A 17,711-nucleotide genomic window follows, 5' to 3' on the forward strand; every position below is an offset into this window, starting at 1 on the left:
TTTTCTTGAAGAGGCCCCTGCTACATTGGGATATTTTAGCCAATGAATGAGCACGTGTGTGGGATATGAGAAGATACCGGAGCACCCGGGGAAACCCCACAACACATACGAGCGGGTCACGTTTGACACTCCTGGCCACCTCGCGGCCCCGTGCCGACAGCACCGGACAAGCCCTGACAGCCACCCATCTAAATACGAACCAGGCTAAGACCTGCTTAGCTGCTAAAATATGATGTGATCGGGTGCATTGTGACTTTGTTGTTTCATGTATGAGATGTGTCATGATATGTGACCTCGTATGTCAATCACATCAAACAAAAAGGGAGTCTTACAGATTAGTGCATATAATGGCACAAGCGTTTTATTTCATCAAAATTGACGCTGACACCAAGCTAACTCTGCTACGGCAACATGACAATAATTTGTTCCAGCAGGCAACTATTTGGCTTCAATAATCTCCAATATTGCTTCTTTTTTTGTTTCAGCAACTGGTTTTGTCAGTGGCAATTTTTTTTTCTCTTTTCTCTCACATGCGCACAACCCGCGAGAGAGCAGATTGGCCTTGGTGTGCTGCTGAATTTTTTTTTAATCTGCTTCTCCCACTCGGTCAAGTATGGGTTGTAGACGTTAACACGTTCAACATGCACTCATTCTGTTCACCCCCCTCCCGATACGACTAACAGCAAGCAGCGTGAATCGCGCGCGCACTTTTTGTTGTTGTCGTAATTTTCTAAGGTGCTTTTTGTTGTTACTTTCGTTATCAATGTGACTGGTGAGATTCGTCTTAAAAAGGGGCGCTTAGTTTCCCTTCCTCTTGCTGTAGCCGTAGCTATCCGTGACCTCGCTGCCCTCCTCGCTGCCATTCCTCAGCGAGTAGCCGCTGAAGAAGTCGTATCCGCCCAGGTACTTGGGCATCTGCATGGAGGTGCGCAGCGGGCGCGACTGCAGCAAGAAGCTGGGGCTGTTGACTGGCGACACCGACGACTTGAAGGAGGAGCTGATGGTCAGGCGGGATTCCTCTCCCTCCAGGAGTTTCCTGGAAAAACACGAGGCGCGTCGGAAACAACAAACGGAGGGCCGCACGGAATGTCACGGCGCGTCACGGGGGCACGGCGGGGGGTCGAAAGTGTCGCAGGCCCCCGAAAGACAAAAAGATGAAAATAATAATCCGACATCGATGTGTGTGTGCTGTCAGTTTTGTGTGCCCAACCATTTAACAATGAAAATCGATTAGTGGAAAAATGTGTATTGTGAAAACGGTGCTGTGTTTCTGATGGTGCTTTTATATCCTTTGCAAGAGACAGTAATGCGTTACGTGGCGTGCAGCGGTGACGCAAGTGGTTAGTGCCGCACTGCGCTATGAAACCCGGTCACCTGAGTTCCAATTCCTAACTGTGGTTAACGTCAGTCACGAGTGGTACCTGAACTGCTCTTCCACCTGACCCCACCCACTCCCCCCTCCTTCACCATCCACACTCGCCAGCGTGGTGAAGTATGGTCAAACACAGCTAGCACGGCACGGTGAAGCCTTCGTGCAGCAGTCGATTTAGATAAGATCAGTTATTTTTACTACCAATGTATTCTAACTCTTAGGTTTTTTCCCGGTAAAGTCACGTAGGTAAAAAAGAATAAAAATTAATTAATTTTAAAAAAACTATTAAATTACGACGTTTCGGAGGCAACACAGTCTTCCTTCATCAGGTGTAAAAAGCACAGCAAAATAACTTATTTTGCTGTGCCTTTTTTACATAATAATAGTTATTTTGCTGTGCCTTTTTTACACCTCATGAAGCTTGTGTTGCCTCCGAAACGTCGTGATTTAATTGATTTATTTTCATTTATTATTTATTTTTTCTTATTTTTTACCTACGTGACTTTACCGTAAAAAACCTAAGAGTATGAATCCTTGCAGTCACGAAAGCTTCAAATCTAGAATTAATGCATTCAAATTTTTAAAAATGCATATTCATACACTAACCTGTACGCTGCAATTTCGATGTCCAATGCCATTTTGACATTGAGAAGGTCTTGGTAGTCCCTCAGGTATCGTGACATCTCATTCTTCGTTGACTGCAGTTCTTTTTCCAATTCAGGGATGAGTTCCTGCAAACAAATCGTGTAACATCTCATTAAAAAAATACAAATAAAATATACAGCATTAACAATCATAATTATATTATTATTTATACCTTTGGGTTTTTTTGTTGGTGCAGGTCTCTAAGAGTGAATTATGGGCTTTTCACCATTCTCACGAAAGGGGAAAGCGTGGCGCCTTTTCGTTGGCATTTTACTGGAAGCAATTTTTTTGTTTTTGATTGAAAACAAAATTTGCCGTTTGCTGCGTAGCGCCATCGGGCAGCTTGTGTCACGCCCCATCCCCGCCAGACCCCCCCTCCGTCACCCGAATCGTAACGTGCCAAGTTGAAATCAACGCGGGGACAATGCCGGCGGTGAATATTTAACACCCAATAGGATTCAGCTTCGTCTCGTGCATTAACATTGACGCAGCGACACTGCAGTGTTGCAGTGCAGCTTCACGGGTGAGATTTTTTAAAAAAAATCTCCACGCGAATGCTGCATGCATCTTCTGTATTCTTTGCTATACCTCTAGATCCCGTGCTGCATTATTTTTTTTATCTCCGAATGTGGTACATCGCCCACTGAAAAATGTTGTTAAAAACTAAAAAAAAATCGATGTTTAAAAAAAAAAAATCATAGTTGCTGTGAACACAGGCCCAAAAGGCCCGATATGCCACTCAACAAAGAGCAACGTTGAAGGTGTAACGGTTAAGCGTTAATACCGTCTCTTTAAATCGTGAGCAAAGTCGCGATAGCTCAGGGATAATACGCCGCTGGGAAGGAATCCCAAAGGCGCGCGGTGCGTGGACACTAAAAACAATCCCGGACATCTTGCAGCCCTCGTACCTGCAAGGGCTCCAACTCCTTCTGGTGCCGTTCGTCCAGATCCTGGATCTGCTTCTCCAGGGACTCGATCATGTCCTTGATGGCCTCCGACTCCAGCGTCTTGTTCTGCACGTGGCGTCGGTACTCGGAGACCTCCTCGCGGGCAACGTGCACGGCCTCCGTGTTGCGGTTGGCGTTCTCCGACAGCACCGTGAACTTGGTCTTGAACCACTCCTCGGCCGACTGCATGTTCTTGGCGGCGAGCACCTCGTATTGGGCGCGGATGTCGCGTAGCGCCGACGTGAGGTCGGGCCGGGCAACGCTCATCTCCACCGTGATGTGCGCGCTCTGGATCTGGGCCTGCAGGTCTGCGATCTCCTCCTGCTGCACCTTCTTGAGGAAGGCGATCTCGTCGAGCAGCGAGCCCACCTTCTGCTCGAGCGCAACGCGCTGCACCGCCGCCTCGTCGGCCGCCTTCCTCACCTCGTCGAGAGCTCCCTCCGACTCCTCGCGACGTCGCCTCTCCTCGTCGTGCTTGGCTCGCAGGGCGCCCAGCGCGCCCTCCATCTGATCGCGGCCACCCTTGGCGCTGTTGTACTCGCTCTTGCACTCCTCGGCCAGGGCGCGCAGGTCACGGATCTCCTGCTCGTACAGCTGCTTGATGTTGGAGGGGCGCACCTCTTTCTGTCGCAGGATCAGCGCCTCGGCCTCCAGCACCTTGTTCTGCTGCTCCAGGTGGTGCACGCGCTCGATGAAGCCGGCGAAGCGGTCGTTGAGGTCCTGCAGCTGGTCCTTCTCTTGCGTGCGGATGGACTTGAGCTCATTGCCCAGAGACTCGGCCTGGGACAGGTCGATCATGTCGGACGTGGCCGGGATGGACATGCTGGAGTAGCGGGAGTGCGTGCGCCTGAACGAGCCCACAGGAACGCTCAGGGTGGAGCCGACCGACACAGAGCGCGTTCCGTAGCCGGCGGCGCCAACCTTGTAGCCGGGCATCTCGTAGCTGGCTCGGTACTTGGTGGGCTCGCCGAAGTAGCGCCTGTAGATGGACGTGACGGCAGAGTCGGATGTGTAGGAGCTCATGGTGGCGGCGGAGGTGGGAAATTGTTCAATTTGTTGGGAGCAGGCAAGAGAAGGAGGAGCGCAGGACCCGGGAGCTTGCTGCAGGAGTGAGATGCTGTGAAAGCGGGGCTGGGGCTTTTTATGCGGCTGCCGTGTCTGACGCTGCAGAATCTCTCCACCCCAATTGATTCATCTTCTGCCGCACCCAGCCAGGTCCCCACTGCAGTTCTGGGGCTGGCCGGCAAAACGGAGCCCGTGCCTGCTCGCAAGGTCAACGCAAAACGAGAGGCGTTGTGACAAGCGCAGCAAATTAAAAACTAAATATTTGGGTTTTTGAAAGCGTGCGCACATTTTAACTTTTTTTGTTATTAATATTGCGCAATTATTTATTTGCGGCAAATATTTTTTTTCGGTTTCGAATGCTTTATTTTTGGACTGTGACCATGAATAATTCAGTAACGACAAAATGTATGTAGTTTTTATGGTCCATTCAGAGCCAGCTGTCTGTCCCGTTTGCCAACGGCATATCATAAGATCACCCCCACTCAGCTGGTCCAGGTGGTACTGACCCAACCAAGACTGGCTCTTAGTCCAGTGTCCAGGTCTCATGGATGTGCCCATTTTTTATGTTAAAGGGGCTCTGTATTATGTGTATAAAAGCTAATTTATGACTTTGCGTAGATAGGCCAAAAATATGAATCAACTCTGGATGCAAATTTGATCTGAGGTATTGACATGATTTCTTCTGCGATGTTGAGAGTTACCATAGATATGGATACGGCCATTTAAAAAAAGCAAATAAAAGGCGTGTACATGTCAAATAATATGCAAATGGAGGTATGGTCACTTGCCATTAAATGTGCGGAAAAATTATGCAGAGGTAAATACACAAATACTCATTGAATAACATATTACCATTTGCATTAAATGGCAGATTGTTTATGCATAGTGAAGCCAACTGATTATTAATTAGATGATGAATAAAGCTATTTGTATATGATGCAATTGTGCCAAATGCGCATTCTTTGATAAAACATTTAATACAAAAACATGACGTTTATACCCCGTCAATAATTGAGCGGACCGTTATATATTTGTGAGGCCGCGTGGCTTTAATGTTGTATAAACTGAATGCACTGCTGCACCGTGTGTGGGGTTAAAATCCACCGAAACTACCGCAATACCTAAATCATACTCAACGTTCTGGTTGATAAATATTGCTCAGAAATCGCTGAAGAACAGCGCGCTAATGAAGGTTCGGTGTGCTTGCGACACCCTATGCAAATGTTTGGTGCAGGGTGGGCATGCTCCTTGAATGTGCAACGTGGCCATGCTGCACCGTATTATTAATTGATATCATTAACAGACATCCTCAAGAATGGAGCAGCTTTAGTGCGATTTTTTTCTTCAGAGTACAGCACGTGAACACGTCATGTTTTAATATAACTTACTATTTGGAAATCGTAACGTGTATATCCTGGATATCCTTGCAAATTGTATGTTCCATCTCAAGGGACTACTCAGATGAAATACTTTATTAATGATACTAAATATATATGTGTTAGTACCGTACACAATTGATTTAGTATCTCTCCCACCTTGCGTTATTTCACAGACATCTGTACAAGACAGGAAAGCGAGGAAGAGATCGAGAGAGAGAGAGAGGGGAGATAGATTTTAACACCGCATGGCCATGTCCGGTTACTACGGTCAGCGCTGTGTGGGGTGGAGGGTTTTTTTGTGCGTCCCCTTCCCATTTTGTTCTCGGCACACAGAGAAAAGAGATGGTGGTGGGGGGGGGGTGACCGCTTAGGGCGGCACCGACTGCATTGGAGAGCGCAACCGCAGGCGTCTACGGCCGAGTAATTAGAGCGGAGGGGCGTCTCCGTGCCTCGATGCGATCCATCGATCGATCGCTGAGGTCGTTTGGCGCAGAGGACGACTTGGGTGTGGCAGGCGGGTGGTGGGCTATGCGAAGGACGTTTTCCCGCAGCCTCCTCCTCCTCCACCCACCCACCCCCCGCACCACCTCTGACTGTCGTCAGTCAGCAAACATAAATCCACCCAACCCTCCCATTACCCAACAAGGCACGCACAACACGCGCGCGCACGCACACACACACACCAACACAAAAACATTACGCGGACAATTATAACATCGTCATTTATTTAAGCCCCGTTAGAAACGTCAAGCCGCGTGCGGTTGATGTTTCACTCATAAATAAATGTTACAGTATGCGGGTTCGTAACACGGGCGTTTGGTTACGAAAGCGTTAATCGGGGAGCGTTTGATGATGGTTGGCACTCGTTAATGCATACGTCCGTTTGTGTTTTTTGCTCCTTGCCAGACCGTGGCTGTTTGTAAATTCAAGGGCGTGTCAATGTTTCTGCTGCACAGCGCCAGGTCTGCAAGCAAGACAACTTCGGAATCAGAATTGTTATTTGTTCTGGAGAAATCCGATGAGCTATGAAGCACAGATGTCCAGTAAGGGGGCGGGTCAGAAGGTTACAACAACAGCAATCAATACAAAAACAACGACGGGAGTGCAACGTCTAAGAAATGTAACCAATTTACGAAAAGTTAAAAAATACACGGATCGTTACCTTTTTTTATTTTAACCAGGTGAAGCCCACTGAGCTATTTCTTATTTTTCAGAAGCGACCTGGCCACAAATGATAGCTCAACGAAGTGGCTTTTACCACGTGCAAATTTTTAGCACCACCTATTAAACTAAACGCGCGTTTATTTTTATTTTTTGCCGACGGGGAGATTAATGAGAGGCTCACGTGAAGACGTCAATGACACTGAGTGCGTCTCTGCTTGCGACGTTTGAACGTCGAACGCCGGTTAGAGGTGAGAAGCTGGTGGTGACATTCAAACACGTTTACGTTTGAATTCGAATTGCTGTGTGTAGGTGCATTGCATAATGTTCTGACCAATTGCAGTGGCAGCATCAGCGTTTCTTAATGCAGCATTTTACAAAAGGGTCTGATTCTTACTTAATGACCAATTAGAGGGCTAGGATATATGATTAAATTGTCAGTCCTGGTGTGGTGTTCCGAGTCCGTATACAGTACATTGTTTTTCGGTTTTTTTCCCTATGAATTATAATAAGTTCCAAATATTTTCATTACTGTAAATGTAGACAGGAATGTAACACCGTGTGCCTTCAAGAAAATCGATCTAAATGCGCACAATCTCATCATACTCTGTCTCAGATGCCAAGCAAAGTCCAGTTTGGTTTTTCCTTGGAAGGGAGTATGTGAGGGCTTGCCAGGTGTTGTAGGCATTGGGCTACGAGATGCCCTGGAGATAGTAAAGCTGAGACTAACAAGCGGATTGATCACCATGCATAAGTGTGTTCACCACAACTACGCCACTATATAAGGAACGAAACAGGTGGACTTCTCCACAAATCTGGCTTGGCTCTCCAACACACCGGTGTGCTGTATTAGTGACGAATTGGCCACGTTCTGTTTACGTGACAACCCTTACTAGTTGGCCGTGTCGGGTGGTGGCGGGTTTAACGACACATTTATATATTTACGCGATTTAACCCAAAAAACTAAAAAACTCCCATGGACGATATTGGTCGCGATAGCCTACTGCGTGTTCAACTGGGGATAGAGTTCTAGATTTGAAGCTTTCGTGACTGCAAGGATTCATACTCTTAGGTTGTTTCGGTAAAGTCACGTAGCTCATTTACTTGATACAGCAATCGTGCTGTGACGGTTCCACCTGAAGACGGAAGCTTGTGTTGCCTCCGAAACGTCGTGATTTTTATTTTACTTTTATTAATTTTAATTTATTTTTTAATTTTTTACCTACGTGACTTTACCGAAAAAACCTAAGAGTATGGCGATAGAGTGTCGGAGCCCTCGCACATGTGGGTCTTTCTTCGCATGCTCCACGTTTTCCTTGCGCTCGTGTGAACGCTCATTATCAGTTGGCTGAAAACAAATAACAACAAACATCAATGCAGGACCCTCGTGAAAAAAACAATTTTGCGATTCAGTGTGGCTATATAGGCACATTGTTACAGTTACATTATCACACTGTGACGTTGATCCTTACCTGAGAATCGATAGTTCAACGTTAATGTGCCGTTTTATTGAGGGACGACTGTGCTCTGTTATCTTGGTGTGGTCTGGGACTGTTTTGTTGTTTTTGCTGTCTTGCTCAAGCTTGATAAATCAGAATTATGTATATACAGGGTGCTTCAAAACATTTTGTACACTTATATGGGACTATCGTTTTTAATGGGAAAAAATTAAAATAAATTACTTGATAACAAATGTATGTTAATAGCGATAAAAAGTCAGTCTCCACTTGTTCACCATCATTGTCAACGCGTGCCTGCAATCTTCTCCAGGTGGTCTCCAGAGCCCGGAGGCAGCACATTTCTCGTGGTATTGTTGCAAATCCTCGGAAGTGTTAACATGTTTTTGAAGCACCCTGCATATTTTGATATATATATATTTCGTGATTTTCTTACCATGCACAGAAGCGCATGTGAAAGCGCCGCGCGATGCAGTGACCGTCTTTGTTCGATGACCGGCCAAAAGCCACTGCGAGGATGACCGGAGTTTGCTTCATGGCTTCAAGCTACAGAGCCCTACAGACATGGTGTTGTCCCGCTGGACAGCTCTCCGATGCGTTTTCTGGTTGTACCGCTGGTTGCCCTTGCATGATGTCGCAACGTCGCACTCCAGAGTGCTGGAAGCTTTTTTAGTAACTGAATAATGCTGGAATATTACAGCTGGTGTGACAGCTAGTATTCATCCAGCGACTGGGGATAGGAACTCTTCATCCTTCTCAATCTGGTTCTGCTTCTGTGATTTGTCGGTCGTAAAATATGTGCTGTGCTCAATAGAATCCTCTACATCGATCCGCTCTTTTCTCCAAGCTGCAGGATTTAAATTACAAACTCATTAAAATTGCAAGTCTCAGAGGGGCCCCGTCTCCTTGCATGTGGTAACAGCCACGGGCTGCGTATAACCGAGGGCACAGATTAGTTTGTCTTTCTCTTGCATGTGAGATTATTCTAAGCTGGTGTGTAGGATTATTTTTAAAGCAATTATTTATAGGGTGCAATACATTTGTGAATGCATCGCTAGTGAATAATGAAAACACACGTTATATTCTGGACACAGAAATGTTTGCATTGGTAACGGTTATTCAAATAATTAATTTTGATATAATTTAATATTGCATGTACAATCGCACATGTACTGCCCTTTTGTCAATCCACTGCTGGATGAGAGCCTCCGCATGTCTGTGCAGGCCACGGGGGTTATTTGACCATACTTCACCACGCTGGTTTGTGTGGGTTGGTGAAGGTGGGAGAACGTAGATGTGAACGTGTGTAAGTAAAGAGCAGCAAACAAGAATGGATGATGTTGCACTCTACTGATAGCCTCGACCCGCAGCCTATAACACCTGTTTTACGTGCACGATGTTCACCCATCCAAGCACTATCCAGGCACAACCCTGGTTAGTTTTCTGAGATCTGACGGGATCGGGTGCATTCTGGGTGATTTGGTCTGAGGATCAATATTATACTGCAGTTTTAATACAGAATCAAGGCATGCTTGTACAATATAGTCTATAGCAGATATTGGCATTCAGGTCTAGGGAGCAGACCTTGACTTTGACATTTCGCTCCTGAACATATTGCCACACGTGCTGATGTAACATAGTCAAATCCAGAGGTGTGGACTCGAGTCATGTGACTTGGACTCGAGTCAGACTCGAGTCATGAATTTGATGACTTGCGACTCGACTTGGACTTGCATAACAATGACTTTGTCCCACCTATGAGATGTGGACTCGAGTCATGTGACTTGGACTCGAGTCAGACTCGAGTCATGAATTTGATGACTTGCGACTCGACTTGGACTTGCATAACAATGACTTTGTCCCACCTATGAGATGTGGACTCGAGTCATGTGACTTGGACTCGAGTCAGACTCGAGTCATGAATTTGATGACTTGCGACTCGACTTGGACTTGCATAACAATGACTTTGTCCCACCTATGAGATGTGGACTCGAGTCATGTGACTTGGACTCGAGTCAGACTCGAGTCATGAATTTGATGACTTGCGACTCGACTTGGACTTGCATAACAATGACTTTGTCCCACCTATGAGATGTGGACTCGAGTCATGTGACTTGGACTCGAGTCAGACTCGAGTCATGAATTTGATGACTTGCGACTCGACTTGGACTTGCATAACAATGACTTTGTCCCACCTATGAGATGTGGACTCGAGTCATGTGACTTGGACTCGAGTCAGACTCGAGTCATGAATTTGATGACTTGCGACTCGACTTGGACTTGCATAACAATGACTTTGTCCCACCTATGAGATGTGGACTCGAGTCATGTGACTTGGACTCGAGTCAGACTCGAGTCATGAATTTGATGACTTGCGACTCGACTTGGACTTGCATAACAATGACTTTGTCCCACCTATGAGATGTGGACTCGAGTCATGTGACTTGGACTCGAGTCAGACTCGAGTCATGAATTTGATGACTTGCGACTCGACTTGGACTTGCATAACAATGACTTTGTCCCACCTATGAGATGTGGACTCGAGTCATGTGACTTGGACTCGAGTCAGACTCGAGTCATGAATTTGATGACTTGCGACTCGACTTGGACTTGCATAACAATGACTTTGTCCCACCTCTGGTCAAATCTGTTATGCTCTTGAACATCACCGTTGTGGGTGCAGAGTGCCAGTTGTACATAATGAATGGGATTTTAAGTGAGCCTGCTATTTTAAATAAGTAAACAACGTCTCATATATCCATCTCCGCGTACAAATAATTACACAATATTTCTGACACAACCCATGAGCTGCACAGCCTTCTGGGAGTTTATCATTTCTGCAGCATTGCTTCAAGGCCAGCAAACTCTGGACCAGTTTCGACTTACAGTGTTTCATCAGCAGTGTCAGGCTTGCCTGAATCCATGCCCGTGAACTGCTAATCTTACAGGCAAGGACTCTCTTATTTACACTGCGGGGTCTTTGTTTGACACGGAATTTTAAAATGCAACTTTGTCAAGGAGAGTATTCCCTCGTTATTCACGAACTGGCTATCCACGATTTTGGCGATTCGTTAATCGCATCTGGAACTCTACACGATTGCATCGAGAGATAGAGAGAAAGTGATGAGATATAGTGATGAGAGAGAAAGTGATTAGATAAAGAGATGAGAGGGATATTTTTGTGTTATAATTTTCACGTATTTAATAGCTTATTTATGTATTTATTTAAGGTCATTCATTACATAGATTTTCATAGGCCAATGTGATTATCCGCGAAATTTGCAATTTTACTAAGAATTCCAGAACGTATCCCTCGTGAATAACGAGGCAATGCTGGACTGATGTTCGTGTGAATGCATTGCCCTGTACTTATGCGAACATTGCACTTTAAAAAATGAACATGAAGATTAGTGGCCAGGTGGCTCAGGAGTCAGCGCTCCGAGCCAGCTCTACTGAGTCTGAGGTTCGATTCCAGATATCAGCCACCTGTGGTTCAACCGGGTTCTCAATTGTAACGAGTTGGTGGTCTCATCCCTGGATACCAATGATTGCAAAGAAAACCCGCCGTGTGCAATTCATGTTTTCACTTAAAAAGCAACATCCCGTTGTAGTATTTGTAAAAAGGGCATGTGAAACAACTCAGTGCCCCCTGAGTGTGACTCAAATACATCACTTGACCGGATTTCAAAAGTAGTTCTTTGATATCCACTTCTCCGGGCTGTCCTTTCCTCCAACACACGTGGTGATGCGCTGCTCTGTGATTGGTCAGAATGGACAAGTCATCTGTGGCATGATGCCAAGAGCACATTGGAAACAACACTGCGCAAAAAGACCAAAATAAAATCCCCAATAACATTTTAGCGGTTGAAATATATCATCACACTGTTTTTGTGCCAATAAGATGGTATTAAGTAGCTGCTAATATAGCAATGCACTCTGTAGACCCTATATTTTAATGGGGGCCTTGGCTTGTGTGCCTGCGTACAGGTTTGGCTCACCCTCACGTCTCTCACAGCGATGAGTCGGTGTGAGTGTCGGTAACAGAAGCTGACCTGTTCCCCCCCCCCACCGTGATGTATTGCCAGCTCATAATGGATGTCAGCGTTGCGTAGAGGCAGTGCCCGGCAGCCTGACGATTGATGGCACATTTCATTGAGGTGACAACCGCCGATCCCATATGAAAATCGGGCTGTTCGCAAATTCCTTCACGCTACCCGGAGGGCGTAGTATTGAGCGTCCTCGCCTGAATTGCATGACAAAGTCAGGATTTAAATGTTCAGATCTTATTCATACTTACTGTGGGTTTTTCCCCCTCTGCGGGATCTATCCTACTGCTGCCTCGACACATTTGCTACAGTGTCCATAATATAGGGGATTTTTTGGGTTAGATCACGTAAATATGATCGCGTCGTCCACAACTCTGGCTGTCGCCTGATGATGCTCGTTGCAATTACTGGCGAAACGTCGTACTCGAATTGTAAACGTTGTGGGTTTACTCTCCAACGCACCGGTGTGTTCTAACGAGGAAGAAATTGGCTGGTTTTGTTCACGTGACACACTTTGCCAATTGGCTGTGTCAGGGATAGTGGCGAGTTTTTTTGACGCATTTATACTTACGCGATCTCACCCACAAAAAAAAGGCCCTCTTGTGGATAACATTGGTCGCGAAAGCCCACTGCTGCTGCTGCTGCGTGTTAAACTCGCTACGGTGTATTGAGAGTGAGCAAAACGCACCACCGATGGCGATGAGATGCGTCCGACCCGGTGCTGTGTGGCGCCTAGATTTTAAAAGTTGGGTCACAGAGAGAGAGAGGAGCAGGCAGGCTGGGAGAAGGAAGAAGAAAATTCTTGAGTGGGGGATTTAGTTGAGTGAAGTGTTTTTTCCTCTCTTTTGGGGGGCGATAAGCAGAGGCCACTAATCCGCTTCGAGGTTTTGCAGGTTTCACTCCACCCCGACCGAAGCAGATGTGCTCGTTAATGCTGGGATGTTTCAAGTTTAATTTATTAGGTATAGCCCTGTGAGCCATTCGGCTCTTGAATCGGGTGCAACCGCAACAAACAAAAAAACCAAAAACATGAACAAGAAAAACATCTTAAAGTGACTATGTGTAAACAGAAAATCCAAGAAAAGACAGCAAAATATTGCAGAAAAAGCACCGTACACCAACACTGTGTGCAAAAATCCCAGTGGGATGCAAGTCAAACAACAACAACCACAAGACAACTTAGATTAAGGCCATCAGTCTAACTCTGTACTACAACAAACAAACATGGCCAAACCGAAACACTTTTCAAAAATCACCAAAATAAAGCCATGAAAGCAATTGCAACTACAGCAGGCAGTAGACATCTGGCGTATGTTTACCCGAGGCTTCACCCAGAAATGTTTTGATCGGACGAAAGATGCCGCTACCGTCCACAGTGAAATGAACAGGTGCAGGATTTTTTTTTTTTAAAGCTTTCGTGACTGCAGAGATTCATATTCTTGGTTCTTTCGGTAAAGTCACGTAGAAGGGAAATAATAAAATAATACAAATATAAAACAATAAAAATGATTGTAAATTATTATTGTAAATGTTGTATTGTTTGTATATTTTAATTATTTTATTATTTCCCTTCTACGTGACTTTACCGAAAGAACCAAGAATACAGGTGCAGGATGCTGCAGGCACGTGTTGGTGTGAAATAGCAGGAGGGGGGCAAGTGTGTTAGCCGCGTCTCTCCACAAGGGGGCACTGTTTCTCCACTAAACCGTGTACAAACACCTCGCATGCAAAGCATAAACACTCAATAACTAACTGTCGATATCGTAGAAACACTATACAATATACGTGCACTATATAGATACATAACTTAATATATAACATACTCTACATTATAAATACACAATGCATACACAATATTCATACACCACGTACTGTCCTTAGAATACACACATGCTGAACAAACACTTTGATTTTAGCAGGTAAGGGCCACTGAGCTATCTAGCTCTTTTTTCGGAAGCGACTTGGCCACAAATGATAGCTCAACGAAGCGGCTTATCACGTGGAAATTGATATCAACCAAATACTCTGAACGCGTGTTGCTCAATGTGGATGGGGCGCTTGTGTTGCGCTCGAAACGTCGTGATTTATTTTATTTTATACATACGTGATTTTTACCGAAAGACCTAACCTAAAGAGTATAGTATCATTATCTGCCGCATATGTAGATCCTTCTCCGCCACGCCTCACCCCCACTGATGACTGTAATCTGTGATTGAATGTGCTTCATATCGCAGCGCTTATGCGGCACGCACGGTCCTAACCTCGCGCCATCGGCACACACAACACGATGAGTGGCGAGGTTTTTGGTGGGCCATGGTTTCTTCTTGCTGTTATTAATACAGACACGCGAAACAAATGTGTCCGTTCCCAATGCTTATAGGGAATTGCGGGGGTCATATCGCAGGAGCACGATGATGCCAATGTGTGTTGTACACCCTCCTCCACCCGACACAGCCGGATAAATAAAGTTGTCACGTGAACAAACGCGTCCATTTTTATTCTGCGTATTCGATAGCAGTCCATAGCGTTTAACAATTAAATGCGACGTTTCGCTCGAACAGTAACTAAACTTCAATTTAAAGCTTTCGTGACTGCAGGGATTCATATTCTTGGTTCTTTCGGTAAAGTCACGTAGAAAGGAAATAATAAAAAATAAAACAATAAAATACTCACGACGTTTCGATTGCAACACAAGCAATCATCATCGAGTGTGAAAACCACAGCAAGAAAATTACGTGTCCGTTCTTGCTGTGGGTTTCACACCTGATGACGATTGCTTGTGTTGCAATCGAAACGTCGTGATAATTGTATTGTTTTATTTTTATTATTTCCCTTCTACGTGACTTTACCGAAAGAACCAAGAATAAGTAACTAAACTATATAGTTTTTTTTAAATATTTTACCAGGTAAGGCTCATTGAAGTCTTTTTCAGAAGCAACCTGGCCACAAACGACAGCTCAACTCCGCGGCTTATCACATGCAAATGTACAGCAGCCAAAGACTCCGAACGCACGCTTCTAAATGCGGCGGGGAAAAAACCGGAGGACCCGCAGAAAAATCCACGTGACGAGAGAGAGAGACACCGCAAACTCGAAATATACAGCAGGCGTCAGGGTCGTGATCGAACACCACGACCTCGGGCATCCCAGGCGAGCCCGTTGACACCTCGTCACCGTGGCGCCCCAACCAACATCATCGGCAGGTGATTGTCAGAGGAGTTGAACTCGTGCCGTGTACGCCTCTCCACCCCCCTCCCCCCCCGTCGCAAGAGAGCTGCAACGTCATGCCGCAAGCCGGCGTGCAGCTCGTCTTATCACAGGTCGCACGGCATCCCGTCTGTCAAGCGGACAGGCGCGGAGAATGCGTTGTTTAGCGAGCCCCGTGCCCTTGCGGCGATCAACCGGAACGGTGGCGCAGCACGCAACTGTGGATTGCGTTTCAAGAAAGTCGATCCGTGTCGGGCGATAGTGCCGCTCCTTGCCCAGATGTTACCCCTCGGCACGCGCTCGTTTTTCTCTCTCGCGCGCTGTCTCTCTCTCTCTCTCCCCCCCCTCGTATCACGGCTTCGGTGTGATGTTTACGGCTCGATAGGCAGATGCATTGGTCATTAGCACGTTCTCGGAATGTTTGCGTGAAAGGAAATGAATATGCAGCTCGGCATGTTTTTTTTTAAAGAAAAAACAACAACTCTGAACCAGTTTAACACGCAGGAGGCTTTCGCGACCAATATCATCCATAATAGAGGTTTTTGGGTGAGATCGCGTAAATGTAAGAATGTGTCGTTAAAACCCGCCACCACCCGACACAGCCAACTAGTAAGGGTTGTCACGTAAACAGAACGTGGCCAATTCGTCACTAGTACAGCACACCGGTGTGTTGGAGAGCCAAGCCACAACATTTACAAACTGGCATCATCGCTTGATGAAGCTAGTTGTAATTACTGGCGAAACGTCGTACTCAGATTGTAAATGTTGTGGCTTGGCTCTCCAACACACCGGTGTGCTGTACTAGTGACGAATTGGCCACATTCTGTTTACGTGACAACCCTTACTAGTTGGCTGTGTCGGGTGGTGGCGGGTTTTAACGACACATTTATATATTTACGCGATCGAACTCAAAAACCTTTATTATGCACTCTGAACTAGTTTTTTTATCGCCATTATACTACTGATTGTATTCAATTACATAGTAGTTTGTTTTTAAATACATGTGTGAGGGTCACTAGGAACATTAATTATCTACCCAGCACTTGCAGATGAGCCAATTTCATCGCTCCATCTCTGCTGCGGATGTCCTCTTGGGTGCGTTCCAAGGTCTGCCCATGGCTGAAGGAGGTCTACGTCCACCAGTGGATTGATCATGGCTGATGGTGATGACATTATAGACGTATTGCAAGATGTTACTTGGCAATTTTGCGACTGAAAATATGGTCAGGTTTTGACTGTGCCGATTCATCCCTCGTTGGTGGTCATCTTGTATGTGGATAGCCCGGGTCCTGCCATGTGAATATGGAAATTAAGTTCACAGCTGTCAATTGGCCCACTTTATAAGCAGAGATATTAAAATATTTGATTCATACTTTAATGTAGTAGTTGCCCTTTCATTTCAGTGAGTTGTGAGTATTTCAATAGTTCAATAAGTTCATTGATTTAAGGGGTTACAATACTGAAAACATTAACTGTACTCTGATATACAGAGTGATCCATTTATAGTGATACCACACTTACAACATTGAGATAATTTGAAGAGAAATCAACATTATTAAATCCTTTATATTAAGTTCACTTGCTTGCTTGCTTGCGCGCTTACAACCGTACAAATCTTTCGGTCGTTTTGTAACCCACTTCACGTGATTCAATCGAGCTGACATTTTGCACACAGACTCGTTGTGCGTGACAATTTATTTTCGTGAAAAAATTTTTCCTAAATTTTCCACTTTTTAGGAATTTTTTTTTTTCATATTTAATTTAAAATACCAATGTGATAAAAATGAAACTCTTACTCAAGAAAAACAGAAATGAATAATACAATAAATCAAATGCCACGCATATAAAGGATTTATGGTGAAAAACTTTGTTTTTACGGGTTAATTTTTTTTAAAGCTTCAACAGCAAGTCTCCTGCCAACCTCAAAAAACGAATTACATCTAAAAAAAAAGTGTCCGCACACTTTAAAAGCACCGTTCCAAAATATTGTGACCATCCATTGCATTCAGCGATAAACGCAAACACAAGCGAGAAGTTCATGTCGGCACGTCACGTTCGCTGATGGCTCCAAAACGAGTTGGTGGTATCTCGCTGAAACGAGCTTTCACGTGTTGCTCATCGCGCAACGTTGAGACCCCGAGGCCAGTGGTGGACACTCCACATTCCTGTGACGATGGCGAAGTCTCTGCATAGGACAACCACTGTTGACTTCCCCGCAAAGTTATGGCTCATGGAGTGACACATTGCTTCTCTGCGTAAAGCGTTCATGGAACGACATTTCAGAGAAAAAAAAATGTACGGCTCATTGCTAAGATGAAAAACAGCATTAAGACTTCTAGATTTGAAGTTTTCGTGACTGCAAGGATCCATACTCTTTGGTACTTTCGGTAAAATTACGTTGGTGAAAAAAAAATAAGAATAAAAATAAGTAAA

At 45.2% G+C, this 17,711-nt stretch overlaps 1 protein-coding gene across 1 annotated transcript; it reads right to left on the bottom strand.

The window, feature by feature from the left end:
• Positions 1 to 662: 662 nt before the first annotated feature.
• Positions 663 to 4,163, bottom strand: LOC144931261 (neurofilament light polypeptide-like). The gene is made up of 3 exons (XM_078855067.1): positions 2,926 to 4,163; positions 1,979 to 2,103; positions 663 to 1,036 (listed from the first exon to the last, which is right to left on the bottom strand). Exons 1-3 carry the CDS (start codon positions 3,985 to 3,987, stop codon positions 799 to 801), a joined length of 1,425 nt encoding a protein of 474 aa, XP_078711193.1. The 5' UTR covers positions 3,988 to 4,163; the 3' UTR covers positions 663 to 798.
• Positions 4,164 to 17,711: the final 13,548 nt, after the last annotated feature.

Source organism: Lampetra fluviatilis, chromosome 4 (genome assembly GCF_964198595.1).
Source record: "Lampetra fluviatilis chromosome 4, kcLamFluv1.1, whole genome shotgun sequence".
Taxonomy (NCBI): domain Eukaryota; kingdom Metazoa; phylum Chordata; class Hyperoartia; order Petromyzontiformes; family Petromyzontidae; genus Lampetra; species Lampetra fluviatilis.

Coding starts and splice junctions, on each gene's coding strand:
- LOC144931261 (XM_078855067.1), bottom strand. CDS start 3,987: ATGAGCTCCTACACATCCGACTCTGCCGTCACGTCCATCTACAGGCGC. Junction 2,104..2,925: donor AGGAGTTGGAGCCCTTGCAG/GTACGAGGGCTG, acceptor ATTTGTTTGCAG/GAACTCATCCCTGAATTGGA. Junction 1,037..1,978: donor ATCGAAATTGCAGCGTACAG/GTTAGTGTATGA, acceptor GTGTTTTTCCAG/GAAACTCCTGGAGGGAGAGG.